Below are 19,729 nucleotides of genomic sequence, written 5' to 3' on the forward strand. Positions count from 1 at the left end.
TGATAGTGAGATTCTTGCTTTAAACAAAACAAACTTAAAAAGTGGAAAGTGTCATAACTGTCATTTTAGAATAGCCTGTGTAGATTGCACAGACTGAGCTGGGATGACAGTTTACACACATGCTTAAGCCCTATTTTCTCAGCTCAAAACTCATTGACATGTACAGTATCATACTTGTTTATTCCTGACTGTATATTCGTTGTCTATAAATGAACTAATTGATCTTTGCCCTTCCCAACCTTTCCTGTGGACACGTGTTACAGGATTAAGTTGTTAACAGGCATGACTGAGTGGCAATTGACCCCCCCCCAGTTTGTACATCATCATGTGTATCATATTTATCAATGTACAATGTGGGTTGACACACCTTTTTTATTGCTGAATTGACCATATATGGGTAATTGAATCAAGGTTTAGCAATTAAGTGAATGTTTGAACCCTTTACCACTTAGATACCTATTTTGACGCATGTGTGGTCCCTTGAAAAGTTAAATATAATTAAAGACTTGTTGTATAATCAAGCTTTAAAGGCTTCATTTCCAACCCTAAGATTGTGGTGAATACAGGTCGCGGTGGTGCAGTGGATGAAGTGACCGCCTAGTGGTTGGGAGTTCTTAGTTTCGCTCCCTACTCAGGGAGCGTTCTCATTATCTCCTCCATAGACACCAAGTGCTGGTTCTTCCCAGGAAACTGACTCGACAGTGTCCATATCTGCCGATAATAGGCCTTCTTGTAATAGTCAGCAATTCACTGTAGGAAGTACAAAGTAGAAGAAGTAGAAGATACTGATGAGCAGCAAACAGCATAAAACCTGAACAGACTGCGTGTTACTTTTACTGCAGGCTTTTCTGGTTTTATGCTGTTTGAACATTATATAGCTATTTTTACTTTGCTTCTGAGAGGGAAAGGTTGAGAGGTTTTATTATGATAAAATAGATAAAATATTGGTATAAAACATCACAGGAATACTTAAATATAGAAAAGAAATCAAATTTACTAATGGTAGATTTTAGAAAACATATCAAAATGAAGACAATTAGTAAAATTATATTATGGTGTAATATTGTAATCCATGTACACATATTTAACTTTAAATTAATCTTTACAGACACTGCAAAAATTACTAGATTTTTTCCTGATACAGAATCTTGGTTGATGATTTTTCATCAAACCAAAATCTTAAATTTTTTGTTTGTTGGGAGTGTTTTTTTCTCTATATTAAATCGAAAGCAAACATTCTTTGAGTCTGTGACAAGTTTTTTAAAATTATCATTTTGTAATTATCTGGGAACAACTTCCTTTGATAAAAAAGACAATGCCATGAATATGGTAACCCACAGGGAGGCGATTATACAATAACTTCTATCCTGTACATAATTCCAATAATTATTGCTCAATCATCCATTCCGCTTGCAAGGTGTTTTGTGTTGTTGAACTATTATCTACTTATTCGATTGACCGGATTATTAATCAGGAAGACATGTCAGGGAATAACATTAAACACCTGATAAGGTCTAATTGTGGTTGGTAAAAAATTTAATGTTGTGGTTTTGTTATATATGCTCGCTCGTGTGTAAAATACATTATATTTGCCTTGAGTCAATAAACTTGCTAACGTAACCAATGTAATTAACCAATGTAAATGCCTACCAAAAACAAATACTAAAAAAATTTGAAAAGTATTTTGCACTACTGCCAAAGTGCAGGGGGTGGGGATTATGGTAGATCATGTAGGCTGGGGTGTTTTGGTAATGGGGCATTTTTAGGGAGGTGATTAGTTAATCAATTGTGGGCTATAGAAAATGGGATTATTGTGGGTAACATGTTACATACTATTATTGTGGGTTATTATATACTACAGGTTCAAGTGAGTGCAAGGAATTCATGCAGAGATCATAAGCTTTCATAAACTCTTAGTTTATAAACAAATGTAGTCAGGTAATTGTGAGTTGACAAAATTTACTTCATTGTCATTGTAAATGTAATGTGATCAAGGAGCAGTCCATACAAAATTGCAATGAGACCTGTCATAGGTTTACCCTTTGCATGCTGGGACATTTGTCATCTACTAAAATGTCTTCTGCTGAATTTCTAAAATTAGCATTTTCTTTGATTTTTTTCAAAGAATATTATCAGAATAGCAAACAGTTTGGAACCTGATGAGACGCCACGTTCTGTGGCGTCTCATCTGGATCCAAACTGTTTGCAAAGGCCTTCAAAATTCGGTTCCCGCACTGTAAGGGTTAATAAAAAGATATATAAATACAGCTGGTTGAGGAGTGTTATAAATATAAAGGTCACCTTTCCCTTTATTTTCAGTAAATGGTTATAACCTGTTATTAATCTGAACAACACTAATTGCAGTCTGTTCAGTTCATGTTTCTAAGGCCAATGATCAGAGCTACAGATAAGCTTTTTGGGGTAATTGGGTGATACCCTTCAAAATAAGAATGAATTGGGTAATGGAAAACGTGATTGGGTATCCAAAAGTATCATACCCACTCAATAAAAAAATTTATTGGGTATTTGTACCAAAACAAACAAGTGAATTGGGTAATTGCAATAAAACATGAATTTAGCTTCTCAAAACCGTACCTACATAAAATCACTGTTATGTATTCAATTGCAGTATAGGTTGTTCCATCTTTCTGCTACCAGATTCAACAATGGAATGCGTTTCTACTTGTTTTTGTTCCAATATGGGCCAGTACTTTCATTTTGGAAACACAATACAGCCTATCATAGGGGGCTGGAACAGTGTTGGAAAGTATAATATAGTGTATTTTGACCGAAAATGCCCAAAACCAAAATTAAATATAATAATATTAACACAGGTTTCAACTAAATTTTTTTATTTTCTGACAACCATCAATCAGAGTCCGGTTGCATTGCCAAAAAAATAATACAAATAAACCACTTTGGCATTTAGACGTAGCTAAGACATAGCTCTTGCATTAAACATTAACAACTTTCAGCACAAGGCACTTAAAATCTTATTTTGGAGAGCTTAAACATATCTGATTGATGGCTGTCAGAAAATAATTTTTTTAGTTGAAACCCTTGTTGCTATAATTAAATTAAAAAAATATTTTTTTGCATTTTCGGTCTATACACACTTTATTATACTATACCAACACCGGTCCAGCCCTCTGTGCACCCCATCAACAAGTTCATCTAAAATACTACCACAGATGTCCATGGAACAAAACATGGAGTTAATAATGTCATTAACTATGCATTGCAATTGTTTTAGATTTATTTACCTCGACAAAGGAATCTATATGTTTTTTTTTGCGGAACGTTTCGTCTGCCTCGAGACGCCAATTTGTTTGACTCGCATGTGTTATCGTCTTCAAACTCGCTTCTAACATTGCTCTAGATCTTATTTCTGACAAAACCTACTAATCCTCAGGGACAAACCATGCTGACCTGTTTTACAAAACATTTGAAATTTCAATAAGTTGATATGATTTGATATCGTATGATATTTGATAATTAATAATTTAAATATAAGGAAATTTAAAGTGGATGGAGCAATGGTTTATTTGGCACTGATTGATTTTCTAAGCCGATTACCAGTCTATAAATTTCAGTGTGAAATAATGTTAAAGTTAAACGAATTTAGTGTAAGTCTTTGACATTTAGCTTTTAAGACATTATAACAAACAGGAAAAAATCTGCGTGTTATGTGGCTTTTCAATAGTGAACAAATGAACCACGCTTTGGGAAAAAAGGGCTTAATGCATATTTGTAAAGTGTTGTCCTAGTTTAGCCTGTGCAGTCTGATTACCCTTTAAAAGAGACTCCTTTTAAATGAAAAATATCTTAACTCTTTCAGTGAGGGAACTGCATTTTGAAAGCCTTTGCAAAAAGTTTGGATCCAGATGAGACGCCACAGAACGTGGCGTCTCATCTGGATCCAAACTGTTTGCTATTCTGATAGTATTCTTTGGAAAAAAAATCGAAGAAAATGCTAATTTTAGAAATTCAACAGACGACATTTTAGCAGACGACAAATTTCCCAGCATGCAAAGGGTTAAAAGCGGACTGCCCATGCTAATCTGGGATGACATTTTAGGCACATGCAATAAGCTTAAATGTTTTCTGAGAGCATGGCTCAAATCTTGACTTATGTCAGTCTTTTCCTGGTTATGTCACATGTTTCACCACGATGCTCTGAACAGTGAGTTTCCCTGGAATTGCCGTAATGAATGACACCTTGTTGTTTTGACATTTTATCTTATTGTGGTTTTCTGTTTTACATTCATCAGCCATTGCTTGGAAAGACTTTCTAGGAAATGTCAACCAATTTTTTTCTTGTACCTTGTGACATTTTGGTGTCACTTTACAATTGTGGTTATTTAACGTTTTCCTGTTGACAGAGATAATTATGTGACTTGTAACTCTTTAGTTTTTTTTCAAATCTTTGTTTCTATTTAACCCTTTCCCACTCAGAAACAAAGTGAAAATGGCCTTTTTGCTGCTTACATCAGTATCTTAGGATTGGAAATGACGCCTTTCATCATGATGGTAATAAGGTTGAGGATGTCACAATAGATACATTTAATACTGAAATTAAAATTTGTTATGTCATGCAGTGACTAATATGGTAGTATTATGACACACTGATATGTATTTTAATGCATTTTTTAGTCCCTCTGAAATTTTTGTATAAACTTTATTAGAGACCTTTCTTACTTCTAAGATTCAAGTGTTTAAGGCTTCATAACCAACTCTAAGATACTGATGAGCAGCAAACAGCATCAAACCTGAACAGACTGCGAGTTACTCGCAGGCTGTTCTGACAGGTCTTATGCTGTTTGCACATAGCCATTTTCACACTGCTTCTGAGTCTGGGAACAGGTTAAGAGCTGAATGAAATGACATCTTTCGTTCCATAATGTGTTAATATATTCTGTTCATTGGGAAATACTGATTGAAGTATTTACATAATGCTTTTACAGATGATTCTTGTATTTCCATAATATCATTACCATCCCTTTCTGTCCTCAATTGTCTTACAGGAAATATGCAAGAACTTGCAAGGCTTGATAGATCTCAAGCGTGGGTGGGAGCTTCGGAGCGAATGCTTGAAGAAGCAGCCAGTGATTAAATTCAATATTGAAATATTATTTGCCTGGAAAATATGGGCGAAATTGTTGCAATATGTTACTGTTAAAGGGACTTGTTCACACATTTTTGTAATTTTTGGAAGTATCTTGAAACAAATGGGAAAAATGATCGGCAAAATGTGGAAAATATTTAGAAAATTATAAAAACAAGGAAAAGATATTAAAAAAGTGCCTGCCCTTCAGTTTAAAACTGGGACCTCTAAAGCGAAAGCTGGTGCCTAACCTGACTATTCTATGTAGACTACTAAATTTGGATGGTGGTTTTATGAAACTCTATTTTTGTAATAATATGAATGAAAAAGACTGAAGTCAATAGGCTGTTTAATCAGTGACATTTAATAAGAAAAAAAAAGAACAGTCTCATGGTTGTTTTAGTAATACTTGAAATGTAAGCCAGTGTTCAATTAGAATGTTGAAAATAAAATAGATTGTACAACCAATAGTTTCTTTATTTTAAACTCATCTGATTGGATTTTATACTTAACTTTGAAAGCTCTGAAGAAATGTGTGCTGTAATTGTTTTGGATAAGGATCTAAGCATATGACCGCTGTGTATTTGAATCTTTAAAGTCAATTTGTCTCCTCAAATTGTTAGATTGGCTTCCCATAACCAGGAAGTGTCTTGCAGCATTGTTAATGACTGTTGAAGGAGAAACCCTGAGATTTTGCATTCAAGGTAACAGAAATTATCTTTACTGCTTGTAATTTTACCTCATAAAACAGTATTAAACATAAATTAACTACAGTTAATTATAATGCAACATTAAATGAAAATAATACCAATCAAAATGTAGTGATTGATGTGTGTCTGAATTATAAACCAGACAGAGTTATAAGTAAATAATATCACAATGCAAGCAATTTGTGAGGCGGCTTGCCAGTCACAATGAGTGGGCGTGAACTGATTGTTGTACTTGCAGCCCACAACCTTTGGTTTATAGGTTTATATTGTCTTCAACTGTAAGATATTGAGGTATTAAACATAGGTTTTTATGTTTTCTGAGACTGTAAAACGGATAAAAAAAACGTGTGTATTCAAGCAGTTAATAAAACATGTAAGTAATAGGGACAGTTTTTGAGTGTTTTTCTCTATTGTGTGTAATCGGGTTATTCCACTATTACTATGAATATACAATTTGTTGTTTCATTACATTCATATACGTGCTACATTTTTTACATTTCTTTAAGAGCGGGATTTAAGCATGTGCATTTTACTGCAATATTTTCTTTATTTATTCGGAACTATTTTCGAAACATTAAGCTCCGCCCATAATTTATTGCAGAATAACCCACACTTTATTTCCTTCTTTGTCTATAGAAAATAAGTCGCGTGCCGTGTTAGAATCAATATCAGTAGATATTGGTGCCGAATTCATGGGTGCATTTGGTGAGGTCCTTGCTTAGTCCTGACCGATCTGCATCGTTCGTAGTACAGTCGCAGTAGATTCTTACACATTGTAGTGAAGTCGCGACCCTATTCGCAAGACATCAACCGAACCCCATGATTTGTCGTAACTCAATCGTACCACTGTCGTAACTGAATCGCAGACTGTCATGAGTCTTCCCGATTCAATAAATGTGAGAAATCGTAGCGAATTGTGGGCTTGTTTTCGTAGTGGAATAGGGCCATAACATGTAGTTTTAAGTTGTTGTTGTGTTGTTTTTTTTAGGAGGGGGGTATTTTCGTCTATATTTTATCAACACTTATGGATTATTGATCTTCACTCATGCCTCATTACAGATATTGGATATTGACTTGTTTAGTGCAACGTGTGTCACCTATAGTCATGTTAGTGAGTAACTTAGGATAAGTTCAACCCACATTGATGTTGCTTTCGATTATTACCTCAAGTATTCATTATGCTCTCATGAGGGAAATTCAGGGTGCAGCTACCATGAACAATTTCTCAGTTATTACTTTTGTTCTATTTTTCTGAACTTCATGAGCAAAAGTGTGATGGTATAGGGATGTTACCTGTTGAACATAAGTGAGATTGGTAGAATTATCAGAAGCATTTTTTGAACATATTTATGGATATCTCTGAACTTAAAGTGAGTTACAATTGATATATTTCACACGTTCATTGTCATAAATCTTTAAATCTTTTCACTCCATAGTATAGTTCATCAAGTACTTTATACCACTATCTGAGTATGAAACATGTATTATATATGAATAATATAGGAGTTATTGACATCATCTGGGGTGCTTTGGGTAAAACATATTTGTTACCACAAAGCACTTGATAAACCTGATAACTTATAAATCTATTTTGAATTAACAAAATTAATTATTCAATGTCAACAGGGACTTCATGTTTATTCGAGTAGAACAATTTAATTTTCTTCTGTATTATATCTATTAACTTATAAATATTAAATATTTAGATTTTAATCTCTGTTATTAATTATTTTCGACATGTGAAATGTTTTTATAATGCAAGTTATATAACTTTGTGAGTAAGGTATATGAAAAATTCCTTTTTTGTCTCTGTGTTCTATATACAAAATGATTCTATTTTAAAATATTATGATAAATAATTTAGTTAATAAATTAAGTTTTCAAAGTGCACAATATGCAAGTAATTCAGTTATCATTAACCAAATTATATCCAGCAACAGTAAATGAGTAACAGATCTCGCTGTATGCAATCAAATAATCCTGTTGCCCTTTGGAAAGTAATCCATTATTCCATAAATAAGAACGAGTTATGAATTAGGTTACAGCTCTAACCTTCAGGTCCGCAATCTGTTCGAGAATTATTACTTGCTAATTTTTATCACCTGTCATTTAGAGCTTTTTGTTTCGGTAAATCATTCCCTTATGCAAGTGTGTTCTTGGGTGTGAGTTTGTTTTTCACATTCTTGTATTCCAAGGAATTTCTTACGAGATGACCACAAACATGTAAAAAAAGAAAAAAAGTGAGGGTATACAATTATAAAAAAATAAGTAGTTTGTTTGTTTTTTTCAAATAAAAAATGACATTGGATTTGTTTTTTATTCAATGTGTTTGATAACCAGTATTTGTGTGACTTTTAAATAGATTTTAATGTAACATAATGATCAATGAGGATCATTAATTTCATTCACTTTAATTCTCATGTTTTTTCTTGTGCAAAAGCATAATTTTACACACATTATTGTGAACAGAAAGAAGTGCCAGTGTACATCAGTATTTATATTCATATATGGAATGCTGCTTTAATAGTAAAAAAAATAAAATTTGCTATTTCTTTACACCAGTATTTATATTCATAGATGGAATGCTTCTCTGTTTGTAAAAGAAAATAATGGCTATTTCCACTTTTATTTTTATTGACATGTTTGTAATATGGTATTAGGAAGGGCCCTGCAACATAAGATATAAAACACAAACTCTGGCCTAATCTTCTCAGAGCATGCAAGCTTTCAGAGGAATGAGATGAATGAATTTTATCGTAGGCAAATGCTCCTGTGGAGCCTACAACCAGCTAATATCTGTAGAGACGTCATAACTACATCACAGGGACATTTTTGTGGTTACTTTAGATGCCGCATATCAATAATCATTCCTGGTTAGTTCAGTTACCAGTTGGGAGTTCAGTTATACTTGTGAGGTATACAGTATATAGTAGAGCTATCATTACTTGCGGAATAGCAATTGACTGAAGCTGTTAGTTGTAAAGTTTTATACACTGTTTGTCGTTGTGATATTGACGGTAATAAAAGTTGGAGTATGGATAAAGTACAGGAAATTCAACAGTATGTTTCGAATGCTGTTCAAATGGTAAGGCATTATGAATTTCTCTTATTGACATTTGTTTATATATCATGAAACATTTATTTTATCTGTTTAATGTTTACTGGCTCTATTCAACTATTTGTTGAACTGGTACATGTATATAAATAGGCGTTATTAAGTTTTGGAGTTTTTCTGCACCAGTACATTCACATAATTGTGTACAAGAATTTTAGTATAAAAAAAAATCATTTTTAATGTTATCATAATATTTTTTCTATTGTGAAGTGTAGTGTTTTTTTGTGTTTGTTATGACCTTCAAAGTGTAAGCATAATTTAACTGCGCTGTTATATATTATTGTATATTCTTAAAAAGATGGTGTTAATTTCAGTCATAATTTTACTTTAATATTGTGTAGTTGTTTTTTAATGTTGATAAGGAAAACAAAGTATGTACATGTATGTCTATGTGAAATAGCCTTGTACATGTATAACTTGGAGCAGTATTACTATGAGTAGTAATAACATTGTTTACCCATGATATGCTTGTAATATTCAATGAAGCTTTTCCTTATAGCATTTTTCTTTCTTTCGGTTTCTTGTTTGGCAATCTTTGGGTTCATAAGTCAGGATTGAGGTTAACCAACTTTGGTTTGTGGTTTAATGTCACATATAGACTGTGCATCAAATCTTCTTTGTTATTTTAGAAGATTTTTTCTCCTTGGAAAAAGTAGTATTTTGTGAAGTCAAGGGAAAACCTATCTAAATGTAGTAAACATGTCCAATGTAAATATAGTCTACACTTTTGTGTGGTCCAATAATCAAGTTGTATGGTAAGCAATGATGACACATTTGATTATATTAATATGATTTATATAATGAATAGTTATTTGGGTTGTGTGACCTAATAGGCACTTAAATATCCCTCTGTGTGTGTGTGAGTGTGTATGGAGGGGGTGGGGGTAAGGGGGTTAACTAACAGGATGAGGTCAGAAAGAGGGAATAATTTGTCTGAATTTTTTTTGGGGGGGGGGGCAATAACATAGCAATTCTTTCTTTTCCTTCTGTTTTAGGAGAGTGCTGAACATATTTTTTTAAACAAATAAATATAGAAAAATGGAAATAAAAATAATAATTTCTTTTGTGAATTTTATTATTCAATATTGCACTTGCAAATCTATTATTTTATTTAAAGCTAAAACTTGAATGTTAGCCAGTGGCTTAAACAAATTGCAACATGTAAAAAAACAACAACATATAAACAAATTTAAAAAAAAAGTTAGCTAAAGTCACATTTATTTGCAAAAATAATTAGTTTGTTGTCTGATGTTTTGCTTTACATAATTACTTTGAAGTTTTAAAGAAATGCACTGGTGTAGAATTAAGATAGGATGGTGAATGTGTGCAATTTTTACTTTTTTTAATTGTTCTATCAAAGAATCTGGTTGTATTTACAAAGGTTATGCGGTTTTTGTGTGAGATATATCAGTGTCTACATTACAAGAAAGAATAACAGTTGTGGGCTTAATTGTTGTAATGTCTGAAAATATCTCTTACTTAGATTAGAATTGTGAAATTCCATGAACTCCATTGACATTTAACGTGATGTTGAAAGACCTTTCATTTATAAAAGTTGAAATGTAAAATGGAGATAAAATGTTCAGGAACACATTTTTATAAAGGCGTTGACTGTAATATGTGGGTGGGGCAGAGGTGTTAAGCGAGGTGGTAGTGGAATTTAGTTTTGAAATCTCTGTGACCTCTGTTAAGGTCACAGTGGTGAAGTGGATATGGTGTCCATCTTGCGATCAAGAGGTCACAGGTTCAGTCCCCACAATGGGAGAGTTCTTTACATTTCACTATAGACAACAAGTACTGGTTCTAGTCCCAGGAAATGGACTCGAGCGCATTTAAAATAAGCTGTAGGCTTTTTATTCAATCAAGCTATTATAAATAGGTTTAAACTAATCTCTGTGAGCAATATGATTGAATACAAAAGAAGATATTCCTACAGTTTGTCTGTATTTATATTTAAAGGGTAAAGCGGTAACCCCGTTTCTCCGGCCAGCAGCCAGAAATTTTGCATCCCAAATGTTAAATTCACCCCATATGAGTGGTCACGCGCAAGTAAGTCAGTCATGTTCATTGGCAAAATTACACAGACGCAACGGCAAAAAAATTGATATGCACTTCCAGTCTGCGGTTTAGGCTCTGTAGTACTGAAGCGTGATGTGTGATAAACATTTTGACAGCCAGATTGCAAATTGCAATTAATTAGCAGTGGATTATCGGGTTATCGGGTTAAAAGCAATATGCGACGTTTGATCTTTTTGTTTCCGCACGTGCGAATATCACCTATTATTACTGGAAAGGAGATTCTTAATTTATAATTTATTATTTGTAGCTCATACTATTTCAAGCACACATTTAGGACAATTATCGGCTAATTAAAAGTTAAAAAGAACAACAAAACTTTTAACCGAAATCGACTGATCTACATGTTATCTGTGCTACAAAGTTTTATCCAAAAATCAATACACGCATGCTTTCGAACCATGGGTATGGCGTGACATTGTACATTGGTGCATAATTTTTGCGCGTTTTTGCCGGGACAAAGGAAAAACACGATGCTAGAATTTGTAAACGTCTCGTTAACATTAAACAATCAGGAGTGTGTTTCGGATTACAAATCATTATTCTCATTTGGGAATGAAACAAAACATTTATATTTGTTTTATATTTACAATGATTTCAATATTAATTTTGATAAAACCCTTTACGCGGCAAAAAAATGTTTTTATAATATTATGCATGAAAAGCACGATTACCAGGAGGATTACACCCGGTTGCTATTATCAGTCTCTTAAGTAACTGGCCACAATTTTATCGTGAAGGAGATCACTGTCGGGACCAATTCGTGCGGTAGGTATTCAAAGCCATAAAACTGCAATAAACCGATTAAATTACCGATTTATAGTGACACGGGAGTTATTCACGCATAACTGATTCACAACTGTTCCCATCTTAAGTGCCTTGGGGCCATACAACGCGCATTGTGTAAACAATGAATCATGAGAATGATTCTTTTTCATTGACTTGATTCTGATGATGATGATGATATTGATGATGATTAGAAAGATGAATAGAATTATTTTTTTTTTTAATGAAAATGTTGTCTTATAGCTGATTTTAGAAAGGAAGAAATAAAATTATTTTAAGTCTATACATTGTTTAGTACATCAGCGATTTTCCTTGTCCAATTGGGAAAAGTACCCGTACCGGTCCGATTGGGAAAAATTGAGTCGTGAAAACCTCAAAATTGGGAAAAATCGAGTCGTGAAATCCTGAAATTGGGAAAATCGCGTCGTGAAGTTTGGGTCTTATTGAATACATCATACAGTTCATACTTAATTGAACATACACATTTAAATAATCATTTGCAGGCATGCCTTAATGACCATTAAGTTATAAAGTTTATATAAATAACAAAATATTATAAAGAACACACCAAATCAATTACTAGTTGTTTTAATCTCTTTTAAAGCAATGTCTCTCTCTTTCATTTTTGTGAAAATTTCAACAATCTTTGATGTTTGATCATCACTCAGTTGCTTGCATCCCTCCCTGCACAGCATCATTATTGCTGTCAATGTGTCCTGTGATAGATGGTTCCGATTGGTTTTTTGGCATAATATTTGCTATTATGACTCATTTCAAACTACGATAAGGTTACAAACCGACGTAAAACAGTACGCTGGCTGCCTGGCAAAAGAACTGGAAACAGTAACAACTCTATTGATTGAATGTGCTGAATAATAAAACCCGAAATTAATCGAGCGCGTGGTTACACACAACTATACGATTTTCTTTGTTCGCTCGCCGAAAGTTGGTTTTTTACGAAACTTTCTATCGTTTTGAGAAAAAATTCGGACGCTGATTGGGATTTTTCCAGATGCCGATTGGGAATTTGGGAATTTTCGCTCGATTGGGAAAGTACCGTTTTGGGAATTTGGGAATTTTCGTTCGATTGGGAAAGTACCGTTTACCGGTACTTTATAAAGAAGGAGGAAAATCGCTGTACATGTACACATATTTACCATTTTGTTTATACAAAAATTGAACAGTTGGCCATGCACTCATCAACTCCAGACTCCCTATGACCCAACCCCCTCTTAAGAGGCCACCCCGCTTAAGCAGCCAATTTGGCTGTTTCCCTTGACTGGCTGCTTAAGAGGGGTTGGACTGTATTACCCTTTCAAAGTTTATATGTAGTAGGCGATAAAGTTGTGAGACTAATATATATCTCAATATTGTTACCTATGATGACATTTATGGCATTTTCATCAATCACACCAGTATTAATGTGCTCTCTTAGGCGCCCTGAAGGTGTTTAGTATGAAACTGTGAAATGGTTTTAAAGTAGGAGGATCTTTCATTTTGGTGTCGCTGAGAAACTGTTACAGTGCATTAGAAGTGCACCAAACCTTCATAAAAACGATACTTATTGTGTCACATTTCCATGACATTCATTCCCTTTATTCTGTTATAGGTGTCGTATGAGAAACTTACCGTATGACAGAAGTGCACACAACCTTCTTTAAAAAAATTACCTTTTGTGTCCAATTTTTATTACAATTATGGCCTTTATACCGTCAGATGTCACAGCATGTTCTTTTTTGTTGTAACAAAGTTACCAATGTATATTTATGAATTTCATTGCGAAGAATGTAAAAGAAGTAACTGTATAAAAAGTGTTTAATGTTTTAAGTAGGTACTTTTTGTTGCTGACCGCATGTAGTAACAATGTGAATATATTCTGGTTTAATTATTATTTGTGACAGTAGTTTTTGTTTATTTACAGAACATGACTACCAACTCCCGTGTGATGCAGGCCCTAGAAAACCTTTCAGAATCTCAGGTAGGATCTTGATTGTGAACAGTCGCGATATGGGATAAAGGTGGTTAATGCATGTGCATAAAGTGTTGTCCTAGATTTGCAGTCAGCACAGGCCAATCAGGGCGAACACTTTATGCCTAAGCTGGATTTTCACTAAGAAGGGACTAATTAATCATTCAAATTGCAGATTGGTCAGGCTAATATGGGACAACACTTAAGGCACATAAATTAAGCCCAGTTTTCCCAAAATTTCGTTAATTTCATATACTGTTCATAGACTTCATATAATAACCAGTCAACAAAGTAAAAATGGATGTGTGCAAACAGCATTAATCCAGAACACCCTGCAAGTACCTCGCAGTATGATCAGGTTTTATGCTGTTTGCTGCTCAGTATCTAAGGATTGGAAATAAAGCCTTAACAACTTTAATCTAGTAAAAAAGGTCCTTATTTAAATTTAACTTTCAGAGGGACTACAAATGGGTGAAAATATGTATCTAAGTGGTAAAGGGTTAAGAATCAAACACTGAAAGTAATCAAGATAATAAATTATTTATCATGATATTTAGCCTCATACCGAATTCCCCAAATTACTGTTCACTCCTTTCCCAGGGAGAGCCCAATCTTTTATGTACATTATTGTGACGGTCTCATTGCACTAGATCACCCTGTTCATAAAACTTTATTGAGGATGGAACAATCAAGTGTTATGGTTTGATCAACCTGGTTACTGAGTAGAATGAGGAAATCATAAATATTCCAACAACAAATTATTTTTAGACCCGTTTATAAGAGAGGTAATCATAAAATCAATTTGTATTGTTACACTGATGCAGCCTGAATTTAGGTCAATTAGTAATCGGCTGTCCTGGAACATGAAAACAATCCAGCCATGCTGTAGGAAAATTGGGCTTAATGCATGTGCGTAACATGCTGTCCTTGATAGCCTTTGCAGTCTAGGACTGGTTTCATGGACAACAATTTCCGGTTTTATGGTGTGTTTTTTTCGTTCAAAGAAAGTCTTTTCAAGATGAAATTCCAGTCAGAGTGGAATGTATCGTCCCTGATTAGCCTGGGTGTACTGGCCAAGCTAATCTGGGACGTCACTTGATAGACAAGCATTAAGCCGAGTTTACCTAGTGCAGGCCTCAAAAGTGTATAATTGATTGTACAGTCGAAACTGACCTAACGGCCACCTGAATTTACCGGTCACCTGCAGACAACGGTCAGTCTGGAATCTCTCCGACGAAAAACACTCTATATTACACCTGAAAATAACGGCCACCTGTCCATAACGGCCAACGGCCACTATATTCCACTCCGAAATTCAAATTTTACCTGAAATCAACGGTCCGCGTCAGTCTTCTCGAGTCGCGAAAATTAAAAACACAGCATATCATTTGTCAGTCTATTTTGCGGTTAAAGCGTTTGATAGCGGTAATTGTCTTTGATATTATAAAAGCAGCCCGCTGCGAGTAAACACATAATACAGTGTTAAAACGGTTTGAATTAAAAATTAAAATGCCTTTTGTGTGATGTTTGCGTACGAATAAATTTTAACTCACTTTTTGCGTCTTTTTCTTTGAATTAGAACGGTACAATTTCATGGTACTATCGGTTTATGACAGCGGATCCGCTGTTTAGACTTGTACGGACGTGAAGTCAACGGCATGTGACAAGCTTTATTTACTGAATGAAAGAGATGCATGAGCAAACAATTATACAAGCGTTGATAAAGTCATTACTTTAACTTAACATTTTATGAAATTAAATCAATCTATAAGATATTATTCTGTATTATTCAATGTGCACATGTAAGTTATTTCTGTTATTATGCTTAGTTAACGGCAATGAGCCTTTGTTTAACACTGTATGCAAAGACTGGGTGGGGTAACGACGTATCAATACTACCAACTGACAAACCATCTTAAAGTTGTGATCCGAATTCAACGGTCACCTGTGGACAACGGTCACTTTGGCCATTTCCCTTGACTGACCGCTGTTCTCAGGTTTGACTGTATTCTCACTTTGATTACCCAGATTTATCTCTAGCACTGTCAGCTCACATGTCTATATGGTCATGTGAACCATTTCCTACTCAGAAGCAAAGTAATAATGGCTATGTGCAAACAGCATAAAACCAGAACAGCCTGCAAGTAACTCACAGTCTGTCAGGTTTAATGCTGTTTGCTGCTCATCAGTAACTCAGGGTTGGAAATGAAGCATTTAAAACTTGAATTAAGTAAGACAGGTCCTTAAATAAATATAACTTTCTAAGAAACAACAAATGCGTCAAAATGTAAGTGGTAAAGGGTTAATCATGCTGGTTGAATTATTATTCCCAGTGTAAAGTAGAAATGGAATCCTTCACTGGTTAAAAGCCACCTCCCTTGGGAGAGCTGCAATATTATGTCACATCAAAGGTGAATTTCGTAATAGTATCTAGAACAGACCTTGATAATAATTAAATGTCACCAGGTCGTTTCTTTATTGTTGTCATAACAATCTCAGATAGGTGAAAACACTTTTAGTGGGAGGGAATTGTTATACAAAATGAGGGTTGAGAGCTAAGTGGGAAATGACATTACCTGACAACAACATGGTAAGTGATATGTCACATTAAAATTGAACTTTTTGTTTGTAACTATGACCGTTGCCAGTTACATAAAATCAGTTCAGTGACTTTTATAATACTTATTTTATGCAACAGTCAGCTACGAATATGCCCTCTTTTTATTCGGTGCATATTCATAACATTTTGCAAGCTTCCTGCCTATTTCTCATATAAACAATGACATGGTTTTTTTACATTGTCAAGGTCAATGCTTTCCAAATAGGCTCTGCTTATTTCCTATACAAGCACTGACAAGGCTTTCTGTAAATTTCAAGGTCAATTATTTCTTAAATTGCCATGGTTTTTTTTTTCAAATACAAATATCTATATGGTTTTCTTAACAGTTGCATGGTTGATGATTTTCAAAGATTTTTTCTGTACATTTCTGAGGTCAATGATTTCTTCTTGGGTCGTATTTCCCAAACAAACACCAGTATGTTTTTTCTGTACATTTCCAAGGTCAATTATTTCCTCATCGGCCCATATTTCTCAAACAACCATCAGCATATTTTTTTCTTCATATTTTCAAAGTCAATGGTTGTTTCTCTTGACGTTTTTCAAAGTCAATTTTTGGTTTCTCTAGCCATTTTTCAGGTCAATGATCTATTTCGCTTGACTTTTTTCAGGTCAATGATTGGTTTCTCTTGACATTTTCAAGGTCAATGATTGGTTTGTCTTGACATTTTTCAGGTTAATGATTTCCTCACGGGCCGTGCTCCTCTGCTCCTGGCAATGAAGCTAGGGGAGCACATGATGTTCGTGCAGCTGCAGTTGTCGTCAGCGTCGTGTCTGTCCCGAAGGCGCTCTCAGGGGGTGCAGAACCACTGCGCGCATTCCACCGGCCACAGTCACAGTACCTCAGAGGTGAGATAATGAGTTTGTTGTTTTCGTGAAACTTGAGAGCCACAAAAATACCTCTTTGGTTGTTCAGAATCTCTGCACACATATCACTAGACTGGATTTGACTGAAAGTGTCATCCCTGATTAGCCTGTGCAAACATCACATGGATTTAGTCCAGCTTTCCCAGAAAGTACAGACTCATATTTAGAATGTAACCTTATGATTTGTTTGGAGAAGGGTAAAAAATATGGACGATTCATACAATTAATAATATTGCTAGTTTTATAAATAGTCAACTTATATTGAATAAATATTGTTGGAAATACAGTCAGTGTCAAATGTACGCATTGATAAGCTGGACACAGATAATTATAATACATTTACCCAGCATTTATTTCCTTCTTTATAAAGTACCGGAAAATGGCACTTTCCAAATTATAAAAAACTACACGTTTCTCAATTACTGTCAAAAAATTTGCCAATGGAAGGTTGTTGTTTTTTAAAATAAAATGCAACATTTAGTTAGTGTCTCAATGCAACTCGATGGCTTCAACCTTAGAAAATATAATATTGACAACATACTTGGTTATCAATTTTAAAGTACTTGGGAGCAAAAAATCAACATCTGTGTGCATTCACCAGTTTCCCAAGATGAAGACTTCACAACGAAATTTTTTCCAATTTCTGGGGTTTGCGCGCATTTTGCCCAATAGGGCTAAGACCGGTACTTTTTCCAATCCAACACCAAAAAATCGCTGTTTTCTCACCCATATTTCTGTCTGTGTATGAATCTTATCATAAATAAGTTTCAGTTTACACACTCAAGGAAACAAATGTTAGCTATAACCTTAATACAGCCTTTGTGATTAAATCTATTCAAGTCTATTGAATAATGTAAATCTAGATACTCCAGCCTTCTACCTACCACCTTCGGTATGTATTGAGGACAGCAGTCTTTCTTGTGTATAATGTGTGGGCAGACGAGTAGGTGAATACATACATTGGTCCAATTGCAAGTGATTAAATCACCTGGAATAGGTGAGCTGTTTTGGCATGGATGTAGGAAGTGAAACTAGCTCTGGGCCATAAAATTACATTAAAGATCATTGGAGGTGTATGTAAATATGGGGTTTACTATCGCTTATATTCTCTAGAGTGCACATTAATCAATCATGTCAAACAGTCACACTTTTTTAGTTTATCGAGTGAGTATGAATAATTGCATTAATAATTATTTGCACAGCATTACCAATTAGCAGTATTTTTATTCTGTTATTTGTGAGAAATATACAAATTGTATGAGTTAAAAACACACAATTAAAACCAAAATTCAGGGCTTTCAAAACAAAACTTAAAAAAAGGAAAAATATCTTACAATTTAATTATGGGTCATATAATGTTTTTTCAAACAAAATATTACCTTTGCAGTTTTGGTCAATTCTCATTTATTATTCGCGCACTCATTACCCAGACACCAAGTACTAGATCTACCCAGTAAACTCACCACAGACTGGTAATTAGCTGGCTGTTGATGCAGCTAAGTTTAAGTATTCCATCATGTTTGGCACACTTGTGATTTACATGTGGGCACATATTTCTTACAGAAGTCCAATCCACACAGCGCTGGTGTACACGCTGGGGTACACGGATGCAATTCAGGGGCCGTCATCGACAGTATCAACCACCTGGGGCAGGGTGTGTACTCCGGAACGTTCTCAGGTAGGCTCGCAGGCCGAACATGAGCCCGTTTCTTAGAAAAAGGGGCTTAATGCATTTGCATAGTGTCATCCCGCTGAAAATGTAAAAATATTTGCTTCATTCTGGGAAAACTGGGCTTAATGTGTGTGCATAAAGCGTCATACTAGATTAGCCTGTGCAGTCCTCACAGGCAATCAGGGATGACACTTTACGCCTATACTGGATTATGTTTAGAAGAGACCTTTTTTAAAAAACAAGTTTCTTAAAAGGGGACATATGTCAACCCTCTTTATTCTGTGCCGTCTTCACTTGCTAATCCGGAATGACACTTTATCCACATTTTCACCAGAACGTTGCTAATACTGTTGGCAATTTCAAAAGCTTACAGTGCAAGCACAATTATTGTATTGGTGCAGATGTACTCGGCAGATGTCTTTTCTGCTTGTCGACAATGTGGATGACCAAGAGGTCGAAATGTTTTTGTTAAACCTTGGCAACAATCAAACATGTCAGATATTAACCTTGAGCTTTTTACATACATGACGTGTGGAATAATATATTGTATAACTATGACTTAAAATTAAACCCCATCTGGTTTAAAGTACTTAAATTTCAAGAGTATTGAGCCTACGTAATGCTCTAAATGATTGCTAATTGTGTCTGATTGACTTCCCACATATGTGCCCAAACAATGTGGCTTTTGCATAAATAACCTCCTATAATTGTATGATTGTTGAAATTTACTAGCACAATGGTTAATCGATCTGGCATTGCCAAAAATAGAATCATTATTTTGCTTTATTAAATTGGTCTGTATTTCTTTTCCCA

At 34.5% G+C, this 19,729-nt stretch overlaps 2 protein-coding genes and 1 long non-coding RNA gene across 6 annotated transcripts in view; 1 reads left to right on the forward strand and 2 right to left on the reverse strand.

Annotated features, from left to right (window-relative positions):
* Nucleotides 1-19,729, reverse strand: part of LOC127862434 (uncharacterized) — a 112,316-nt gene that overhangs the window by 70,351 nt on the left and 22,236 nt on the right. The gene's annotated exons all lie outside the window — the stretch shown is intronic.
* The window catches only part of LOC127862419 (uncharacterized), a 99,610-nt gene that overhangs the window by 63,905 nt on the left and 15,976 nt on the right, over nucleotides 1-19,729 (reverse strand). The gene's annotated exons all lie outside the window — the stretch shown is intronic.
* LOC127862426 (midnolin-like) overlaps nucleotides 1-19,729 on the forward strand; it is a 46,723-nt gene that overhangs the window by 20,259 nt on the left and 6,735 nt on the right. Inside the window, exons 1-5 of one of the 4 annotated variants that reach the window (XM_052401544.1) lie at nucleotides 8,665-8,899; nucleotides 10,889-10,978; nucleotides 13,713-13,769; nucleotides 17,053-17,226; nucleotides 18,808-18,922. In XM_052401544.1, the coding sequence (XP_052257504.1) occupies nucleotides 8,849-8,899; nucleotides 10,889-10,978; nucleotides 13,713-13,769; nucleotides 17,053-17,226; nucleotides 18,808-18,922 (487 nt within the window). In that variant the 5' untranslated portion in view covers nucleotides 8,665-8,848. Of the gene's footprint in view, nucleotides 1-5,707; nucleotides 5,809-8,664; nucleotides 8,900-10,888; nucleotides 10,979-13,712; nucleotides 13,770-17,052; nucleotides 17,227-18,807; nucleotides 18,923-19,729 lie in introns of those variants that run through there. The other 3 variants (XM_052401546.1, XM_052401545.1, XM_052401543.1) reach the window with 3 other exon arrangements.

This window comes from Dreissena polymorpha, chromosome 16 (genome assembly GCF_020536995.1).
Source record: "Dreissena polymorpha isolate Duluth1 chromosome 16, UMN_Dpol_1.0, whole genome shotgun sequence".
In the NCBI taxonomy this organism is placed as follows: Eukaryota; Metazoa; Mollusca; class Bivalvia; order Myida; family Dreissenidae; genus Dreissena; species Dreissena polymorpha.